Below are 19,633 nucleotides of genomic sequence, written 5' to 3'. Positions count from 1 at the left end.
TTTAAATAATCTTTCCAAACAACTTTTGCATCACTTTAAAAGTGGACTTCTCTTGACTTAGCCTAAACTGACTGGGGAATAAGTTTGAACTAAACTGAAAGAAACTGCTCAAACCAAAATAAAAGCATGCCAGTCAAGGAAAGCACTAATGCATACAAAATGGCTTAAAACAATTTACTGACCACCCCCACGCCAGTTTTTTGACTGGCTCTGGTACATTCACATCAGATGACATAGTGGTTGCGTTTACCCAAAAACTGACACAGCTTATAAGAAAACAAGCCCAACTCTGAATATTACATTTGTCTTTGCAGGTCTTCAGGCTCTTCAAGATTAATTTTGTCTATACAGGTAAAGAATTAAAGCACAAAGAATATGCAATATGCCAAGGTGAAACAGATGTTTGTGGCAGATCTGGAAGCTGGATGACTCTGAATTTAAAGCACCAGATTAGTCAGGACTGGCAACCAGAAATATACGAAGGCCAAGTAAGTAATTGGATTCTCAAAGGGTTAGAAAGTAAGCAGGTAAAAGAAGCTATTCTTAGATAACATCTGGTCTGCTACCAAACATCTGGTAGCAAACTGTTTCATCTTGGAAAGTTTATGGGGTTTGCATGAACTTTTTTTTCTCCTCCTCTTCTGATTCTTTATCAACTTAAAGATTCACAATACTGATACTGTCATGCAGCGTGAGAACAGTTTTATGAAGATGTTGTGTTTCCCTAGAGCTTCAACAGCCCAGCCAGTCACTGTGGCAGAGCAGGAAAAAACTGAAGTTGTCACTTGCCAGTGCTCGGTTTAGCCTGGTCCTCTCACCTTAAGTTCTCTAGCTGATGAGGTCAGCAGCAATATGAAACTACTATTCTTGCTACTCCCATGTCATCCCCTTCCCTTTCCCCCTGAAAGGAGTCCTTTCATCATGCAGCAGACCAAAAGGACAAGCAGCTGTTCAGCAAGAGTAAAGTCAGCTAATCCAGCACACAGAGAAATACATGAGGACCACAGCAGGAAGATGGAAGGAGGAAGGAAGCAGAGGAACAATAATATGAATGGTGGGAGAAAATGAGTATAACTCAAAGGTAGAAGACAAAACTGAAGGGCACATAAGATAACAGTCATCAACACAGAGATGGAGGACAAAGCAAAAAGAAACTACTGTCAGACCAATTTATCTGAGCCAAGTCCAAGAAAAGACATCCCTATTAGCATGCCTGGCAGGGGATGAATGCAAATGGTAGAACTTAATTCAAGGCTTGGTCTCAGCTCTGCTTCACACTGATTGCACTTACCTTCCACTGCTTTGACCTTCTCCTCCATCTCTCTCTTTCTCTCCTCCTTTAGCAGCTGCTCCTGCTCCCTTTTCTGCACTGCTATAAGGATTTGGCGCTCCTCTTCTTCCTCTCTGCGCCTCTGCTTCTCCACTGAATTGAGCACATTTGGGTTTACCTGTCACAGAACAGTGCACAACAAAAATGTAATGCATTGGCTTATTCAAGTCTGAGCAGAGGCAGGTTTACTTTGAGCAAGTACTAGGCACAATGAACAGCTGGAACAACAACAACAAAAAGGTCTGTATATATTTCAGACAAAAAGCAACATGTAAAGGAAAGTTACTTGTCAAGCAATGAAACCCTACTGACCCAAGGAGAAAGGAAGGAGAAGTAATTGGTTAGACAAACTGCTGCTGCATCAGAGATGTATCATTCGGATTTCGCTTCTGGGCAAAGGATCCTGGCTGTTGATATCTCTATGGAACACCTACTCTTTCCATTAACTGAGTCTTGAGCTGCAAGAACGAGCAGAAAAAACTACTCTGCTGAACCTGGCTCTATCATAAAATACACAGTATTTGGGGCAGAAAAAGAGACCAGTTTGGCCTTACATCAAGTTATTCTTTGTGTTTCAAACTGTATTGCTGTATGCTAATCCCCCCTAAACTAGCTCTTGCTCATTTATTTGGGCAGTTTTTTTTTTTCTATTGAGTCCCCTGGCCAGCATTCTCATTCTAGTATGCCTGGTTCTTTATTGCCCTACTTCCTTACCTCCTCATGCCCAGCAGGCTGTAAGGCTGTGTTTGATCCCACTTAAGACTGCACACTTCCCAGACCAGGAATTGCCTGCTCCTATTTCTCCAATAAAGTGTGAAGTACGTATGCCACAGTGTGGAATAACCTTTATTGGTTTAATTTAATTAAATGACAAATGAATCAGTCAACCACTCTTTGACTTATGCAAGATCAAGGTACATGTGCCTGATCAGCATGGAATGTCAACTAGAAAAGAACAACATGCATACAGTTTTGTTCACCTTCATTTTCAGTGACTAACCAGCAACTATCACTTAAGCAGAAGGCATTTCCTGAGGATTAGCAATCAGCTGGAGTTCCCTGGCTGGTGCTCAGACATCAACCTCCCTAGGCCTATTATAATCCCCAGAAAAAAAACCTGGCACCATGGTTACTATTTTGTACTTGTTTCATTATCTAGAAGGGAAACCTCAATGTGTCTTGGTAAATGCCTAGTCTGGTTTTACCATACATTCATTCCCTTTCTACCTCTTCTTCTCCTACAGACTGCTACCCTACAGTGTCCCCCTGTAGATCTCCACAATGAGCATCACATGTTATCTCCATGTCTCCAGTAGAAATACATCAAGAGAATTATGCTTCTACCACCAGCAGCTACAAAAAGAAGCATCCAGTATGAATTCTTCACAATATCAGGACCTTAGCCTGCATTTAGGGGCAGACTGGACAGCACAAACACCTGGTCTGTGCTGATCTTTTTAGGCAAAACTCACAGCAGGATCTCACCACCAGGGAACTCAGCCTAGGTTCTTCTCCTTTTTAGATTTTGCCAGCTATTAGCAATTAACGCTTGCACTAATTTCCTAGGGAAACTGTTCTGTGAACCCATGCTTGTTTAGGTTAGCCATGTTCTCCTCACTTTCAGTCCAAAGTTATTTTTTCATACTCTCATTCCATCCAATTATGCCTAATTACGCTCCTCAGTGTTGGCATAAACGTTCCTCTTCTTCAGCCACATTCCAGTGTTTATGGGCTTCCTCAAGCACATGCACAAAACCTCTGTGTTTCTGTACCTAGGTTAAATGTTTCTGTATAAAGCAATCCTTCCAGCTCCCTGATCATTCCTGTTGTATTTCTCAGATGCTTTCACCTACCGATCAATACGTGAACACCAGGATGCCCAGTACTGACACTGGTACATCAACTACAAGAGATTAAGAAGTTACAGAATTAGGTTCTACATTTTCACTTTCTGTTATTTTCACCTCTTTCTCAACCATTCCACTATCCTACTCTCTACTCATACACTGCACATATTTTTTTGGCTGATCTTGATGGTCTTGAAACAGTTTTCTTCTAAATTTCTTGTCCAATCCTTAAATTATAACAGAAACAAAAACAAAACAAACAAACAAACAAAAAAAAACCACCCAAAAACAACAACAACAAAAAACCCCTTTGTGTTCTGCAGCCATTAGGAAGAGAAAGAGGAGAGCAGAAACCAGCCACCAGAAGTCAGCACAGTAAGGATTTAATTGAGGATGTGACCATCAGCCTTTAGGTTCTCTAGCCAGTAGACCTAAGCCAGCCTGGCATGCCACACTGATTTGAGTGACCTCCTCTTAGATTCATACAGCATCCATCATTCAATACCTACAGAAACATGAACACAACATCCAAGTAGCAGTGGTGAAACCAGGACCCCTCTAAAGCCTGCTGGGTGCACTGAGCACTCTGAGCTGTAATGGCGCAATACAGAATCCACACCACATTCCAGATCAACCCACCACAAATGTGGCATTCACACAGCAGGGGGACAATTTCAGGCAAAGTAGATAGTGCCATCCTAACAGATCTCATAAGAGAAGGGAAAAGCAGGAATGACAAACTCAGTCTAGAAGGCATCTAAGGCTGCAGCAGATGCCCACAGTCACAGCATGTGCTCCCCTGTAGATCTTGCAATAGTAGGGCAGAAGTGGCAATGTTGGGATGGGCTCTTTGAGACACTGTAGATGCAGAAATAGCTTGATTTCCAGAGGGACCTACTGCCTGCTGCCCCACTTACACCCACTGGAGCTGAAAGAGTTCATATCTCAGAGTTTAAAAAAAAAAAAAAAAAAAATTAGACAGGAGGTCCCAAACTCATACTAGATGTGATAGACCTACTGGCAAGACAATCACAAAAACTAACACAAGTTAAACTTTCTTCTTGAAAGAAAAGGTGGAAAAGAGCATTTCTCTGGCTTCATGCTCATGTGAAAACAAGCCACACATCTGTGGCCATGGCATCACCACCTCCTTCCCTCCACCAGAGAGCACTCCAGGACACATCATTGCTGCCTCCCCCAGACCCCAAAAGGGCAAGTTTTCTATCTTTTCCTTTGCTTTCAGACAGCAGATATCAGACTTCAGGAGGAACAAGAGGCACAGATGCCCCCAGCCCCTTGCCCTTCAAACCCTCTCTGCTCCAATTTCTGCAGCACTGCCCTAATGAGGGTGCTGCTCAGGCAGCTCTTTAATGAGGAGCTAATCTGAACCACCTGTTGAGAAACCCCCGCAGGATTAGGAGCAGTTGTATCTTGGACAAACGTGGCATCCACCTCGTGGAGCTGGGAGGAGGGGGTTACCCCCACAAGGGACCCGGGTTTTTCTCCTCAAAGTTTGCCTGCTGCCCACCCCTTGCTCAGCCAGCAAGCCATCAGACATGCTGGCACCTTCTCTCACTCCCTGCAGCACACACAACTGCCACATCCCTCACCGTCTGGAGATTCCCCACCCTGGTGCTGCCTGGCTCCCTGCTCCCCAGCACGGCAGGAGCTGGGAGGCCCCCCCCCCCCCACTGGAAAACGTTTCACTGGCCCACAGGCGGCAATTAACAACCCTCTGCAGCCGCAGACCTGGAGCACCTGCGGTACTGATTAGCATCATTCAGGCTCCATGTGTTTCCCACTCCCCTTCTCCACTGGGATTTCTGCTGCCTGTGAACAAACACGTGGCCCTGCGTTTCCTGGATGGGGGGCTTTGCAGAGAGCAATGCTGGCCCCAAACTGACCATCACCAGGGTCTTATTTTCCCCTCTGCAGGCTTTCATCTGCAGCACGATGAGAGGCTCTTCCTTCCTTTATGTATTCTAAGTAATCATATTTATTGTGGGGAGCTGTACTTTCTCCTTTGTTTTGCAGGAAACACTGACACACGTGGAATATTCCCTGCCATTCAATTTCCCAGCATTTGATAGCATTCTGGGACAAAACACCAGATAACTGTGCTTTCATTACATCTGCAGTGAGGGATTATGCCACAGCCTGATAGAACCAAGCCACTTTTTTCCTCCGAAGCTAATCCTGTGTTGCTTGACCGATTTCTCTGGGCAGCAGTTGCCAGTTCAAAGACCCCCCCATCTCTGCCGTACCGTGCCCCTGGCTGTGCCAACGTGACTGTTGGGGGCTGCATGGTGAACTGAATTGGAAAACTGATCTACGTTAAAAATAACCCCAACCAAAGAAAAAGGTTATATTTAACTCCAGTCGTTTTCCTGGGTCTGGTTCACTGCACAGACACACAAGCAGCAGTGCTGTGCCATCAATGGGGTGGAGGAGATGAGGGTGAGGAGGCACGGAAAGAGCTGCTTGAGCTGGTCTGACAAGCGTTTCTTTAAGCAGCCTAAATTGTGATTTTTGTTTCCATCTGATTCCCTCTAGTTCAGCTCTGTGCTGCATCGAGTCCTTCTCTCTCTCCGCACTATCTACACCCTCATGTGTTTGCAGCCTCACGTTTTTCCCTTGGCTGAATTTCTGTCATTTCCCTTTGTAAGCCAGTTCTTCCAGCCCTCTCATCCTTCTTCAACTTTTCTTTGAACTGCCTCGAATGTGCCAGCACTTTCATTGAAGTGGAATTCCCCAGGCTGAGCGCAGATTTCCATACGCAGCTGCACCAGCGTCTGCAGCAAGGCCGGTTACCTCTGCGATCCAGAGGGCAGCACCTCCCTGCTCGCCATAGAAACCCCGAGTGTCAGCCTGCGTTTGACCGGCATTACCACCCATCTTTCTTTCAGCACGAGCACTTTTCAAACGGCTCCTTCCCACTGAATAGCGATGCTGTGGTTTATTTTTTCCCCCAGGAGGCATCTGCTCTCGCCTCCCTCCGTTGTCCTCCCCCTCGCACCCCCCCTCACCTCCTGCTTGATTGGTTTGATGGGCTGATGGTCAGACATCCACCTGGGAGAAAACTCTGTCCGCTGTAGACGCTTCTCCTGAAACAGGGTTGAGAATTGAGGGAAAGAAAAAGAGAGTGGAGGAAATTAGGGCACATCAGTGACAGTGGCAGGAGAAACTCTGGGGATGAGAAGTGACCATGAAATCCCTGTTAGCTTTACAAAGGTAGCAAACACACTGAACTCAGTCCAAGAGTACCATGCTGACTGCAGAGCCCGTTTTACAAAGCCTTCCAGTTGAAGGATCCCACTTCTCTCCTAACCCATCTGAAAACATTCCTTTAACGGACAGTACCCATCAGAGTCTGAAGGCTCTGACATACTATCTCAAGCAGACTTAAAGAGGACAGCCAAAGCAGCAACTGCCCCTGCAGCAGAGCCAGCAGAGAAACTGCAGTAAAAGTGAAATCAGAGGCAGTTTGCATAGAAAAGCCAGGCAGTAAATCGCAGCAGTTCAAAGCAGACAGATTCCCTGCTAGCAAGAAAGGGACACAGAACACAGCTGAAGACAGTAACCCCTTCAGCCATCCTACCAATGCTGATGTGCAATCATGAATCGGATCTCTAGCCCTACCACTTCATCAGGGAGAGTCTTTCTCCCTGTAAGTAAGCTAGACAGCCCCTATATCCGGAGCGTTTGCAGGCTGGAGGTGGGAGCAGGATGGGGTGATGTCTGCACAGTCAGCTCTCCTTCTGTCAGCAAATGTCCGTGCTCTTGGAAGTGGTCAGACAGAGGTAAACAGGATGTTATGCCTCCTCACCTTCTGTGCAATCATGTTGCAGATCTCTGGCAGGAAGTCTTCACTCAAGAGTTTGTAGAGCTGCCGCTCTCTAAGGGAAGTCCTCTCTCTGAAGCTCTCAGTGACCTGCCTCCATTCCTCTTCCGTCTGGCACAGCAGCCACCATGTCCCACGGCCTGGCCCTTGGGACCCTTCAACAACATGCAAGAATGTTATCTCCACAGCAGTTATGACTAAGAACTTTTATTCCTTCTCTTCTCCTGCCCTCAGGGCTTGGGAAGAGCAAAAGACACTGTTCAGGGTCACTGCTATGGGAAACATGCTCTAGCAGGGTATGCACCATCAGTGAGCACAAAATATCATTGCTGTAGACCCAAAACTCTTGACACACTGGAAATACTGTTGCCTCCCCTAGTGACACTGCAAGTGATGCCAAGACAGGGGAATGACATAGGTGAAGAAGTACTGGTAGCGTGGCACCCTTCAGTTCCAGTTCTGACATACCAGAGGACAGGATTTAATTTGCTTCTGGTAACGGAGGCTGTCAGCCAGAGCAGGACACAGAGTAATGCAAATGCTTGATTTAGTCTGGCAGCAGAATAAAAACACTGGAAATGAATGTTATTTGAAATAAGCCAACTTTTTTTTTTTTTTTTTTAGTGCTGCAAACCTTTGCTGCGGTGAATGAAACCTCCCGTTCTACCCAAATGAAACATTTTGTTTGCAGGCACTTGAAAGAACTGAAGAGGAAGTGAAGGACGGGCTTCATCGGGCTGCCAGATGAGGGGGAAGTTGCAGAAGTTCACATCCCATCCCTGCTTGATCCAGAGTCAGATCTGAAGCAGATCTCCCACTGCTCTGAAGCATGTCCCAACTACCAAGACATTCGGGACCGTTCTGCTTTGTGTGAAACATTTGAATATTAATGGTGAAGGAAAGGCTCTCACACAGTGGTTGGAACACCCACCTGGAAAGAGGCAACGCGCTTCCTGCTGCACAAATGTTTACTCAGAGCAGAGAAGCCTCCTGGGTTGCAACTTGCATGTTTTTGCCCAAGGACGCTCTCTAGGCAGAGAGTTGGTGGACTGCTTTTGGGGGGGGAAGACACTGGCTCAAATCCTTTTGGGCTGAGGAGCTTTCAAGAAAACCCAGGCTAATGACTGGCTACTCGAAAAAAAGCAACAGTTGCTGCCCCACCAGAAGATGTCATGCAGCTTCTCACTGCATTTTCAAGCAGATCAACAATGAAAAAATAAAAATATGCAAAAACCAGAGCCTCTTTCTCTCTGAACTGACCTTGGTCCCTTTGTGGTTTTGAACTGTCAGCAGCTCCCATATGCAAGCTATCAATCAGGTTGCCCCAGGAAGGCTGGGGAGCTGTAGCCTCTCCCTGATCCCCTGCCCTTGGTCACACACCTCAACTCCATGGCAGCTCCAGGTCACAGGCCAGCACACAGCTGAACTCGCCATCGGCTGCAGCTCACGTTCATGTAACTGGGATGGCAAAGCAGCAACTTCACACTACTTTCCGTCACCCTGGCTTTGTGATGCTGTTTCCTTGGGCCAAAGGAGACAGAGGAGGACCGAAGACTGTGATACCTCAAGCTATTGCAGCCAGTCCTACTGGGGGCTTACCTGTGTGGTGCCCCCAAGTCTGCCCCCTCTATTTCCCTTCCCTTGCCAGCTGTCTGTGGCTGACTGGCTTCAAAAGCAGCCAGTACCAATGCACTGCTTTGTGCCACTAGAAGATTATTCCACAGCTAAAGTGGCTGAATTTGCCAGAAAACAATGATCTGATAAACCCACAGCGTCTCATGCATGTAGCTTCAGCTCTGCCTCTCAACTCCAGAGCAGCAGCCAGGAAATCTGAGCACAAAAGCAGAAGGGAATGAGGCACAGTAAGACAATGCCACAGTTGCCTTTTATTGTGGTGGAATAGGCAGGCTGAGCCTGTGAGTTATGTGGAAGCCTAGGGATTCTCATGTATGACAAATGAGCCCAGACTCCCTCAGACTCAGTTGCACATTATGTTGCCAACTCTCTTTTTCTGCTTGCCTCATTAACCCTTAGGTAGGTATCTCCTCGTCAGCTCTTAAGAGCACTGAGCTCAGACACCAACAGACAACAGGAGGAAGAAGTGAGGAGAATCAGGGATGTTCTCCCCTGTCTTGGCATCACTGACCTCGCTCTCTTCCCAGTCCATGCATGTGGCATGAAAGAAAAAATGTGCTTCCCACAAACAGGGGCTTGTGTTCAGCTTACCCCCAGAGAGGCAAAGGGCCATTCACAGCCTGTTTCCATCAACTTGAGTGAGAAGGTGGGCCCCTAAGGCCTCATGTAACCCAACAAGTTACATCTCTTCATCCCAAACTAATCTACGATAAGATAGGAAGCAGTCAGGTGCCCAGGCTCCCAGCTGCAAGGCAGCCTGTAACGCTAACCCTCCTTCCAGACTTAGTCAGACCACTGACAGACAGACTTTCTCTTTCCCAAGAAAGGCATCTCCCCAGGCTTTGATAATTTAAAAGCTGTGTTAGCTGATCATATCAACCCTGACCCCACAAAAATCTCTTTACCATTTCTTATCTGAGTCTCACGGATTAGCAAGTTTTCTTCTGCCTTCTCCCTACCAAAAAGAAAGAGAAGGAGTTATACAATAAATGCATTACTTCACATCACTGAAACGCTATTTCTGAAGAGAAGAATGAGGTTGCAGCAATGATTCAACGGAGAGCAAAACCATGGAAAAAAACCTACTTGCTCTAAATATATATTTTTATGGACACACACATACATATCTACACATATATACATTTATCATAGCTTTGAAAAATTTGAAGAAGTGAGGGATGAAGGGCAAGGGCAGTATTTCAATATTCAAGGGAAGTACCCCAAAATGTGTACGGACTCAAGTGGCTAAGATTTTGGCTTCAAGCACTGCGCAGTGAGTGAATCTTTATCAAGAGCATATCCCCTAACACTGCACAGAAGAACTGCATTAGAAGTGAGGCAGCTGGAAGAGTGATACCCAGTGTTTTACCAAGCTTGGCTTCCAGCTCAGTCAGAATTTTCTTTGGAAAGTGATCAAAGCATCCACCAAGCCTGAGCTTGCTTCACTTCAGAGATGCACTGAAATTATGGTTGCATGACATATACATACTTACCGGGGGAACCCCAGAAGCACATTATATTATTAATTGCAAGAAGTATCAGAGAGACTTTCCTCTGGGAACACATGCATCCCACATCTATTGCAGGAACCTTTCCATACCTCAGCAAATTTTCCTCCAGTAGTTTTTTCCGCTTTGGGGGTCGCCCTCGTCTCTTGCCTGTTTTCCCAGGAACGTTTGGGGTATTTGTCTGTCCCCCACATCCCCTGCAGAATGGCAAAAACACCATGAAATATCTGCTGAGCACGGGAACTGTGGCTGGCGGGGACAGAGAAAGGCAGGGATATTGGAACAGCTGTGAGGAACCAAAGCAAAGGAGGGATTAAATCAGAGCAGCCACAGGATGGAGAGGGAAAGAAGATGAGGGTTTCCCCCTTGCTGAGAGCTTGCTCTGGGAGCCGCCGGCACGGTGCGGGGCAGCCAGAGAGGAATGTGGTGGGGCGGGCGGCATCGCTCAGCAGCAGGCTCTGCTGGTGCCACAAAGGCTGCAGGCTGGCTCCGGCACATTGTGCCACGCGGGACAGCTCGCAGTCTGCTTGGCAACTTTGTGCTTGCCCCGTGCTGCTGCAACCCTGCATTCCCAGCCACCCCCTCCCGTGACAACAGCAGTCAGGCGGATCCCCCTCCGGCCAGGCTGGCTGCGCTGTTCCCCTCCCACCATGCCCTGGGCATAGGGGCATTTGAACGTCCGTTACCTGTCTGGAGCCAGCTCTCCGTTGGTTTTCGCCTGCACTGGGTCCTCCTTGTACATCCGTGTGCCATAGAAATACCAGTACAGAGCCCCGCTGCTGTCTTCACCCAGCGGCTCCACACGGAGGCTGTCAGCGTCCAAGCCCTGCACCCACGGGGAGCCCCCCGCCAGACGGTGACAAGTTGAAAAGCAGCCACACTGTCACACAAAACATGATGACACCCCTCCGCAAACACCTCCCTCCCTCCCACCATGCCACAACAGCAGTACAGCTGCTCCTCCGGGTCGATCTGGGAAAATGTTACTCCAGGGGGGAAGGAGACGTTCGCTCTCCGTCCAGGGAGGGATTGAGATTGGCATCTCTAATTTGAATGGCCTCTCTCGTTTTAACATTTCATCTCTGGTGCTCCTGACAGCGAAGGTCTAATTAGTGCTGGCGACAGCCATGCACAGCCTTGAGAAGCTCCCTCCCCCTCTTCACCACCCTTCCCCCATCCCCCAATGCACTTCAGTCCTATCCTTTCATCTCACACCATCCCTCAGCAACACAGCCCCAGCTTGCCCAGCCCCGCCACTGCAGTTGGAGCATCTCCAAATTCAGTCATCTCAGAAAGAGTAGCTAATGAAACCAACTTGCTTGGTGACTTTTATGTTACAAGCACATCCCCACAGAGCAAGAGCCTCAGGAGTAGTCCTATGACACTGACTTGGATCCTCTGCAAGGTGAGAGCTGGGGAACAGGATGGGGAACTGCTGACCCATAGCACTTCCACCAAGAGTCTGGCCTCAAAATACCCTTCCCAAGAAGATTCCCTAATCTGGCCCACAGCCAGGCCATTTCCTCTGTCCCCACACTCCCACTGCCCAGCGTACCTTGAGGAGGTCGAAGACATCATCTGCATCAAGCCGGTAGTCACAGAGGCGGTGCAGGATCTCGACTCGGGTGCGCAGCGGTAGCTCCTGGAAGGTGGACTCTCGCAGAGGGTTGGGTTTCCCTTCCTCCAGCTCCCAGCGGTAGTTGATGATGTCCTCCAGGTAGCTGTGAAATGTCTGGGATCTAACCAAGGAAACAAACACCCACACATAATGTAGTTTGCCATGCCAGAAACATCTGGAACAATCAAACAACTCTTCACCTTTCCACTTGCTCGTCACATCTGCCATCGCTAAGCCAAGCTCCTCTCTCTGCCCCTTCAATAGTTTTCTATGCATTGGTTCAGTGGCTTGAAACTTTAGTAGCTGACCATCTCCACCACCACCATTTCCTCTCAGCTTCACCACCGTACACCTCCTATATTCCTGTTTTGGCCCCTCTTCTCCCTTGGACTCCAAGGTGCCTCCTTTTCTTGCCCATCCCTCTTCCAGTTGCTCTGGAGTACACCCACAGGGCCCAGTCAACACACAGGGCCTGTTGTGCAGCAAAGCATACTCGCTTTGGGGTAGAGCGTGCTTTCTGAGTGAGGGTTCAGACCACTGTATTCTCTTCCCTAGTCTGCCAGATGATCAAATCAAACATTTGAGTTCTTCTTAAATACCATCCCTAAAATGATCTTCCTCATTTGCTAGGTGGACTACATTAAATCCCCCTTTCTTTGCCAGCAACTCACCACATAGTCCAAGGAAACGCATTTCTTACCCTTATCTGGTGTTGAGGATAAATGTTCCTATCTGACACAGACTGCTGGTGGAACTTAAAGCTAAAAGAGCTCCTGCCTATATTTTAAGGAGAGCTTATTCTGACTGCTGAAAATTTAAGGGGAGGGTATGAAAAAAATGGCTAGTGAGGCCATGTGCCCCTACATATAAAATTTTCTCAAGATCTATCTATACCAATTTGACACCCGAGTCTTTCCAGTTTTTCTTAGTCTGCAAGCATTGCGCCCTGAGCACAGAGAAAGGGATCTCCCCCTCCCATACCCCGGCCATTCCTGCACACACGGGAAGTCCATATGCCAGCAAGAACACCACTGGGTACACACTCCCACCAGCTCTCAAAAAGGCAGCTCAACTTGATAGGTTTTTGGCACAAACTCATTACTCTATATGATTAATGGAACTGTGCCAGCATTACAGAATTGCATTTGCCCAAGAAATTTCTAACTACTACAAAAGCTATTATTTTTAAGCAACGAGACAGAGGAGCAGGATCCAAGTGAAAGAGTTAGAAGTCAATAAGAAGTTACCTATTAGACAGGGCGACTTAACACACTTGGTAAAGACTGGACTTCTTTACAACAACCATGACGGGACAATGACTGCAAGAACAAGGAAACAGATGCCACACGATTCCACCTGGCAGTGTTTCCCTTCCTCCTCAGATGGAGAGAAGTTGATGTTACCACCCTGCAGATTGCTCCCCACCAGCCTGCCTCTTTCTGACGTCAAATGTTAGCTGACCTCTCAGAGCCAACTCCTTTCACCGGATGAGTTTTATCAGCCTCCTGGTTGTATTTAACAACAGATGCTTGAATATACCCAGATCTAATGCCTTCTGCAGCCTAGAGGTTGTTTCCTCTGCATGACACAAGCAGATCACTGGTCTTTCCAATCTGAGTGTAATTGTTTCGCCCCACTAATATCAGCAGTCAAACATATGCAACTTGAAACAGTTCCCTACATGTACGTTTAGTTAACACAATGAAGAACTGCTCTGTGAAGTGATTTCTGTCTCGAGTACTAATTATAGTATACAAAATACTGAAAGTATGCTTTTTCTCTGAAATACTCAAGCATGATACATCTACCTTAAGTAGCTGTGCATTCCCACAATGTCTTCCTCATTATACTCCAATCCAACTTTCAGCAATGACTTCAACTTGGTAAGAAGTGTGGTACTAGATTCAACTTTATAGCCTTCTTTGTGTTTGAGAGTGCTCTTTGATCACACAAAGTTTGATATATATTTATATATATATATATAAACAACCAAACAACAACAACAACAAAACAAAGAAGAAAGACTCAACTCAAGCTTTCAGAATAGAAACAGTGACCAGAATATCCTCTTCTGAATGCAGACCAACATCTATATTCAGATGTTAAGTCCATTTTGGAAGAAGAATATAAGCTTTCTAAAAGCATCTCAATTCCAGCACCCTGAGTTCAAGGCAGAAGATTATTTCATTAGCTTTGATATAGATGCTCTGTCTATTTACAGTAAAACTGATTAAAAAACCTCCACATTTTTTCCCAGGATCGTAGTAGTGACATGGGATGCCTGGAAGAAGCAACAAAGGGAACAGAATTTTGACCTGTTAGCCTTCTGGCTGATTTTTTCTTCCACCAAAAAAGAGGGACAGATACTCTTACTACTCAAACGAGCTCATTGATCTTGCTTTACCATTTTAGTTACTCCCAAAGAAAACTGATCCAGGAAGCCCCGCAATTCCAAAAGATCATCTGAAATCTTTGCCTATGTAACTCTCATTCTCTCTGGGGACTGGCTCTGTTGACTTATCCAATTTGGTTTGAGTTTGACTTTCACATAAGTGGCTAACACTAGAAATTTCCGCCATCCACTCAGTGTCCAATACATTACAAGCTCTGTTCTCAAGAGTACTTTGAGTTCCTACCCCCATCAATTTTCAAAGACGGCTACTGTGCATTTGTCGCTTTGAATAAGGATAGAAATGAGAACCAGAGATGGGAACCAGATGTCCCAAAGCATTCCCAATCACTCTCAATCTTACCCAATTTATATTTTCCCTCTTCAAGAGGTCTGGCTTCTTTTCTCCAGACAAACGTGGGGTGCTCGTCTTCAACCTATCTGCCACACCCTATGGTCTCTACTTGGATGGTCTCCATTAAATTTCCCTTTGAAAAAGGGTTCTGAAACAGATCCCTTGGATTGGAAGAGAAAATCTACAGAGAGCATAGCCAACTGTGAGACCTCACACCTTGGGAGTTCTTCCCCATATAAAACATAAATGCTTGAGACTAATCATTTAGCAGTACCTATAAAATCAGAACTGAAGAATCAGACAGACAAGGTCCTGGAGAGGAACGGCCTGGATGCAGTTGTCAAATACCTTTCTTTAAAGCTCTAAATAAGACAGAGACACATTTGCATGTTTGGCAGTCCTACAGCGTCTCTGCTGCAGTTGAGAATTTCCAAAAACCTTTTTTGTAGGCAAGAAGAAGGCAGGGAGATCACTGAGTTGAGACAAAGATACCTCTTCCTCCAAGTTTCTCAGCATCACTGAGACTTGTAACAGCACTCAACCAACAAAAGCAACGTTAAGTGACAAACGTCCTTTCCTTTCTCTAAAAATAACATGTGGGAGTGAATTGATGCATGGACACATTTTGTTTCAGGACAAGTATCCAAAGGAAAATCAGCTCTTCACTAAAAGTAAGTTGGGGCTCCTAGAAACTGTTTAAGAGAGAGCCTATAGCACACAATGATTGTCACCATTTCTCACCCTTCTCCCTTCCCCTGCCATGCAGCAACAGCTTCTCCCATACAGTTCATTAGCAAAAGAAAACTATTACAGAAGTCACCTACAAAAGGTCAGAAGAGTTAATTACCTTAGAGCACCTCTGAGACTGTGAAACTTCTTCCTTCCTACAGCAAGTCTTCTGCCCCATCCCAACTCCACTGGCTGCAGCACCTTTAATATTTCAGAAAACCAGGGCAGTTTCCCTCACTTGTTATAATATCCCCTACTCTGAAGCTGCCACCCAACATGCAAAGCAATTTGGATAGCTGTAGCGGGAAAGTGGTGGAATAATACATGACTATCTACACTATATGTCCCAAGTGGATGCAGCTGATTTCTCTCATGAGCCCAATGTAATTTTTCATCCCTGACTGTGCTCTGAACCCCCTGGGCTGTTGTCAGAGGTCCCTACCTTTTTTGCAATGATTAGCAAAGAGGTCAAGCTGAATCGTACCTGTGGTTGAAAATTTTAATCATACATTATGGACCTCTGTGCACATAAAAAGAAATCTGGGGCACAGGGAAGGACGTGACCTAGCACATCAGTGTCAAAGGGGAGAAATAACTGCAGACAATCCACAAGAGTACTAGCGAGGCTTTGGCTCAAGTTGCCTGTGATCTTTAGCAGCAGCTGCAAAAAAATCAGGGCATAAAGACGGCACGAGCAAGTCTAAGGAGGGGCTCCCCCCCAACATGGGTATCAGCGTCCAGAACAGTCGGAGAAATTATACACCCCCAGAGAGCCCAGTGCTGCAGCTCAACCATCTGCCGACCAGCTCCCTCCCAGAAGAGGGAGGTTTCTCCAGGAAATGGGAGCTGAGCACTCTTTCCTTCACCTAGCCATCCCAATCCAGCAGTCTGCCACTGCTGGGGCTCATCCCATGCCCCAAAGCACCCTTCCCATTGCCTAGGGTTTTGATGCATTGGGCCATGCTTTGCTGTCAGAAAGATAGTGTGGACAGTGTGCTGTCCCAGTGCTTCCTGCAGAGCTGCCTTTGGACACTGCCAAAGGACAGAGTAAACATTTCACAGGGCTGACGTGATGCAGAGAAAAATTAATTTGGAGCTCCTGGTGAGCTCAGCTGGGAGAAGATAGCTGCCCCCACGGACCCCAGTCCCATGGGAACCCTGTAGGGCAAACTCAATGTGAAATCCCTTCTGAGTGAATCCAATAAGAGTAGGGCTAGAAATCCACACCTACACTTATTTGTTTGGTTTGTTTTTTTTTTTTCAATCCTCATCTCAAAAGGAAGCAGAGCCACTTGTGCTTTTAGTTTTAAAGTCTCCAGAGTACATCAAATCTTGGCTGGGAAACTGTAAACAAAATCAAGCCAAAAAAAAAAAAAAAAAAGCAAAAACAAACACTGATTATTCAGTAAGAGAGTCCTTGTGTCAATCTGCACTTCCCGCAGGCAGGGTGCCATGGCCCAAGTATGGAATAACTGTCACAGCATACTTCCCTATGCGGTCAACTGCTGCCAACTTTGTTACAAGCTCCCCCTCACCACTCCAATTAAAACAACAACAACAACAACAAAAACCTTTAAAAAAAGCACACACAAAAACCCCAACCCTGTGAGAGTAAATATTGGATTAAAAGAAACATTAGGATAAGGAGATGGAAACACTGGAGACAAAAATCTCTCACCGATGCTCAGATACTGCTGGCACACATAGATAAGCCTTGTGAAAGTTCAGATGCTGAATAATTGCCAGGACCCACTAGCTAGGATATCTGTTGCGTTGACAGTGTTCTAAGTCTCCTTTCACTTAATTTACAAAATGCAATGGGAGAGTAAATACTGGAACACTCTTAAGCCACAAGGGCTGGTAAAATGGCAAGCCTGATCTACATCTTATCCCAGAGAGTGCATTCTGCACCGAAAATTAAAACCAAGGACCCTGACCAAACCAGAGGATGACAGACAGCATAAACAATTATAGACCTCCTCCATCACTGAGGACATCTTCAAAGTAGTCTGTGAGAAGAAAAAGGAGAGCAAGACTGGGAGAGCTCAATTTTTTTCTCCCAAAGAGTATTTAAACAAGAACAAAATTACTTTTGTATTTCCTTTTGCAGAGTTAGCTGGTAAGAAAAATAATAGAAGTAATATCTCTATCTGGTAAAAGCTTTAAAAGCTGAAAAAGACTTGGATTCTCTCAGCCACCCACCATAACTGTTGCGTTTACAAGGTGAAAATAGACTTTTTGGGCATCTAATTCAAGTGAACAGGACTTTTTTTTTTTTTTTTTTTTTTTGCCTCTGTGATCTCTCAGTTAAAAGAAACAAGAAAAATCCAGGTCTCATCAGAACAGATGCTTTATCACGGAATTAATTTTATGGACTGAAGATATTTCACCTTATGGGCTGGCACCTTTTAAGTTCTGAATTGGCAAGAAGGCACCAGCTTGGTGTAGGGAGTCACTCAGGTGCTAATGAGAGCATTAATTGACAGATGGCATTCAAGATATTTCCCCCCGCACAGAAGACAGCTTCTTTACTGTAGCAGAGATCAGGAAAGCTTAATTCTTAACAAGCATACAATGCTTTGGCACAAAGGCAAGCCCAGTAGAAGGTAATGGGAAGGATTCAGGGTTTGCTGGGATGACCTCAGTCAAACATCATTAACAGGGTCAGGAGAAGCAAAGCCTATTTCAGAAGAAAAAATAATGTAAGGGCCACCATGATCAATCTATCCTGGCTTGTCAGAAAGAGAAAGCTTAGGCTGACCTCAGAAGCAATATGAGTTAGTACTACCAGCCTGACCTTGAGCTCTCATGTAACAATGGAGACTTTTTTTTTTTTTTTACTGTATTAATGAGCTTTCTTATCTGAGGCGGGGGAGGAAGGCTTATGGACCAGCTTGCACTTTACCTTCAAACCACTTACCTTACTCAGAAACTCAGTCAGGCACGATGCAGGGGAAAAAAAAAGACACTACCTCATCCATTGGGGATGAAAAAAAGGGTCAGATTGGTATATTGCCTATTTCTTTCCAATCTCTCTGTGCGCGTCTCATTCAGAAGGTGTGCAAGCCAACATGAAGCGTGTATTCTTCAGACCGTGGGCCAACTTGTGATCAGCCTGGCAGAGGCTCAAGGGCAACAAGCACCTTGAAAGGCCTGCCCTCTGAGCACTTCACTGCAGCAGAGCAAAATGACCAAAGAGCTGGAGATCCATGAATCATGACCTCAAGCTTTAACGCCCATGTTTTCTTTCCAATCCAGCCAGCAGCTTCCTGCATTGCTGGTGGGGACTGACCTTGAATTCCAGCCAGGACCAGTCATGAGGGAAGAAGTAATTCCTGGCTTCACCGAATTGGTGACAGCAAGGTCCAACCTTTGCAGAGCCCTGGGAGAGAGGAAACAAAACACCGAGCCTTGCCCTGCTTTTCCTTGTTATCATACCATGAGAAAACCTGCTCACCTACATGGGGCTACAAAGAAAAGGAGGACGTTTTACATTAATGGGCCCTGAATAAGACCATAAAACAGGAAAAATAAAAAAATTGGTCTGATCACACCTCCAGAGTGAAGTTCATACTCCCACAGTCAGAAAGGGAGCAAAGACTGCTGGCACACGAGTCCAACACTATGCACATATAGGCTTGCCTGCTCAGCTTCACTTTCAGCTACAACAAGTTTTCTGAATGCAGACACTGCCCAAACCCCAAGCAATTCTGTGGCATACCTGTGTGGCCATTCAGGAGTGTTGATAGTGAAGAAGAGGAAAAAGAAAATAGAAGAATCAAAGTCCTCTGATCTCTATCTTCACCTTTGCATGGGTGACATGAGAAGACATCCTTTCTACATTACAACCATGGTTTTATTTGAAACCGTAAGAACAAAAAATATCCAGTTAGTAAAAAGTGGTCTGGTCAAACTGCTGGACTGAGCAGTCTGAAATACAAGTCACGGGAGATTTCCACATCCCTAAAAGATACAGCTAAGACTCTCATAGAAGTTGAGGACAGCAGAGTAAGGTCAGCACCCCAGAAATTCATGTTCCCTACCACTCACTTGCCCATCCCACAACCTTTCTCCAGAGCTCAAATGTGGCACTGAGACCACCAGAATGAACAGGCTGAAGAAATGCTTAGTGGAGACAACAGGGTTCTGGTATAATTTAGGGCCTTTCCTCCAGCATGGCAACACAAAGTCAGGACAGGAGGTTCTCCAGCAGAAGGGCTGCTTGATCTTACAAAAGAAATCTAATTGGCATTGTTGGATACCACAGAATCTACCATCCTCCCAGCTGAACTCCTAAACTGTTTGTGTTCAAGGCTGGATATCAGGAAAAGGTTCTGCACCAGAGGGTGGTGGGTATGGAACAGGCTCCCCAAGGCAGCAG

The 19,633-nt window shown here is 45.9% G+C and overlaps 1 protein-coding gene across 2 annotated transcripts in view; it reads right to left on the bottom strand.

Moving 5' to 3' along the window:
* CECR2 (CECR2 histone acetyl-lysine reader) overlaps positions 1 to 19,633 on the bottom strand; it is a 98,194-nt gene that overhangs the window by 18,846 nt on the left and 59,715 nt on the right. The window contains exons 3-9 of one of the 2 annotated variants that reach the window (XM_085230439.1): positions 11,717 to 11,900; positions 10,848 to 10,987; positions 10,254 to 10,358; positions 9,559 to 9,608; positions 7,004 to 7,173; positions 6,204 to 6,281; positions 1,292 to 1,448 (exon numbers count right to left, since the gene is read on the bottom strand). In XM_085230439.1, the coding sequence (XP_085086565.1) occupies positions 1,292 to 1,448; positions 6,204 to 6,281; positions 7,004 to 7,173; positions 9,559 to 9,608; positions 10,254 to 10,358; positions 10,848 to 10,987; positions 11,717 to 11,900 (884 nt within the window). The remainder of the gene's footprint in view (positions 1 to 1,291; positions 1,449 to 6,203; positions 6,282 to 7,003; positions 7,174 to 9,558; positions 9,609 to 10,253; positions 10,359 to 10,847; positions 10,988 to 11,716; positions 11,901 to 19,633) is intronic. The other variant, XM_085230444.1, reaches the window with a different exon arrangement.

Source organism: Meleagris gallopavo, chromosome 1 (assembly GCF_905368555.1).
Source record: "Meleagris gallopavo chromosome 1, MGAL_WU_HG_1.1, whole genome shotgun sequence".
NCBI classification, from domain to species: Eukaryota; Metazoa; Chordata; class Aves; order Galliformes; family Phasianidae; genus Meleagris; species Meleagris gallopavo.
This window is presented reverse-complemented; position numbering and strand designations above follow the sequence as displayed.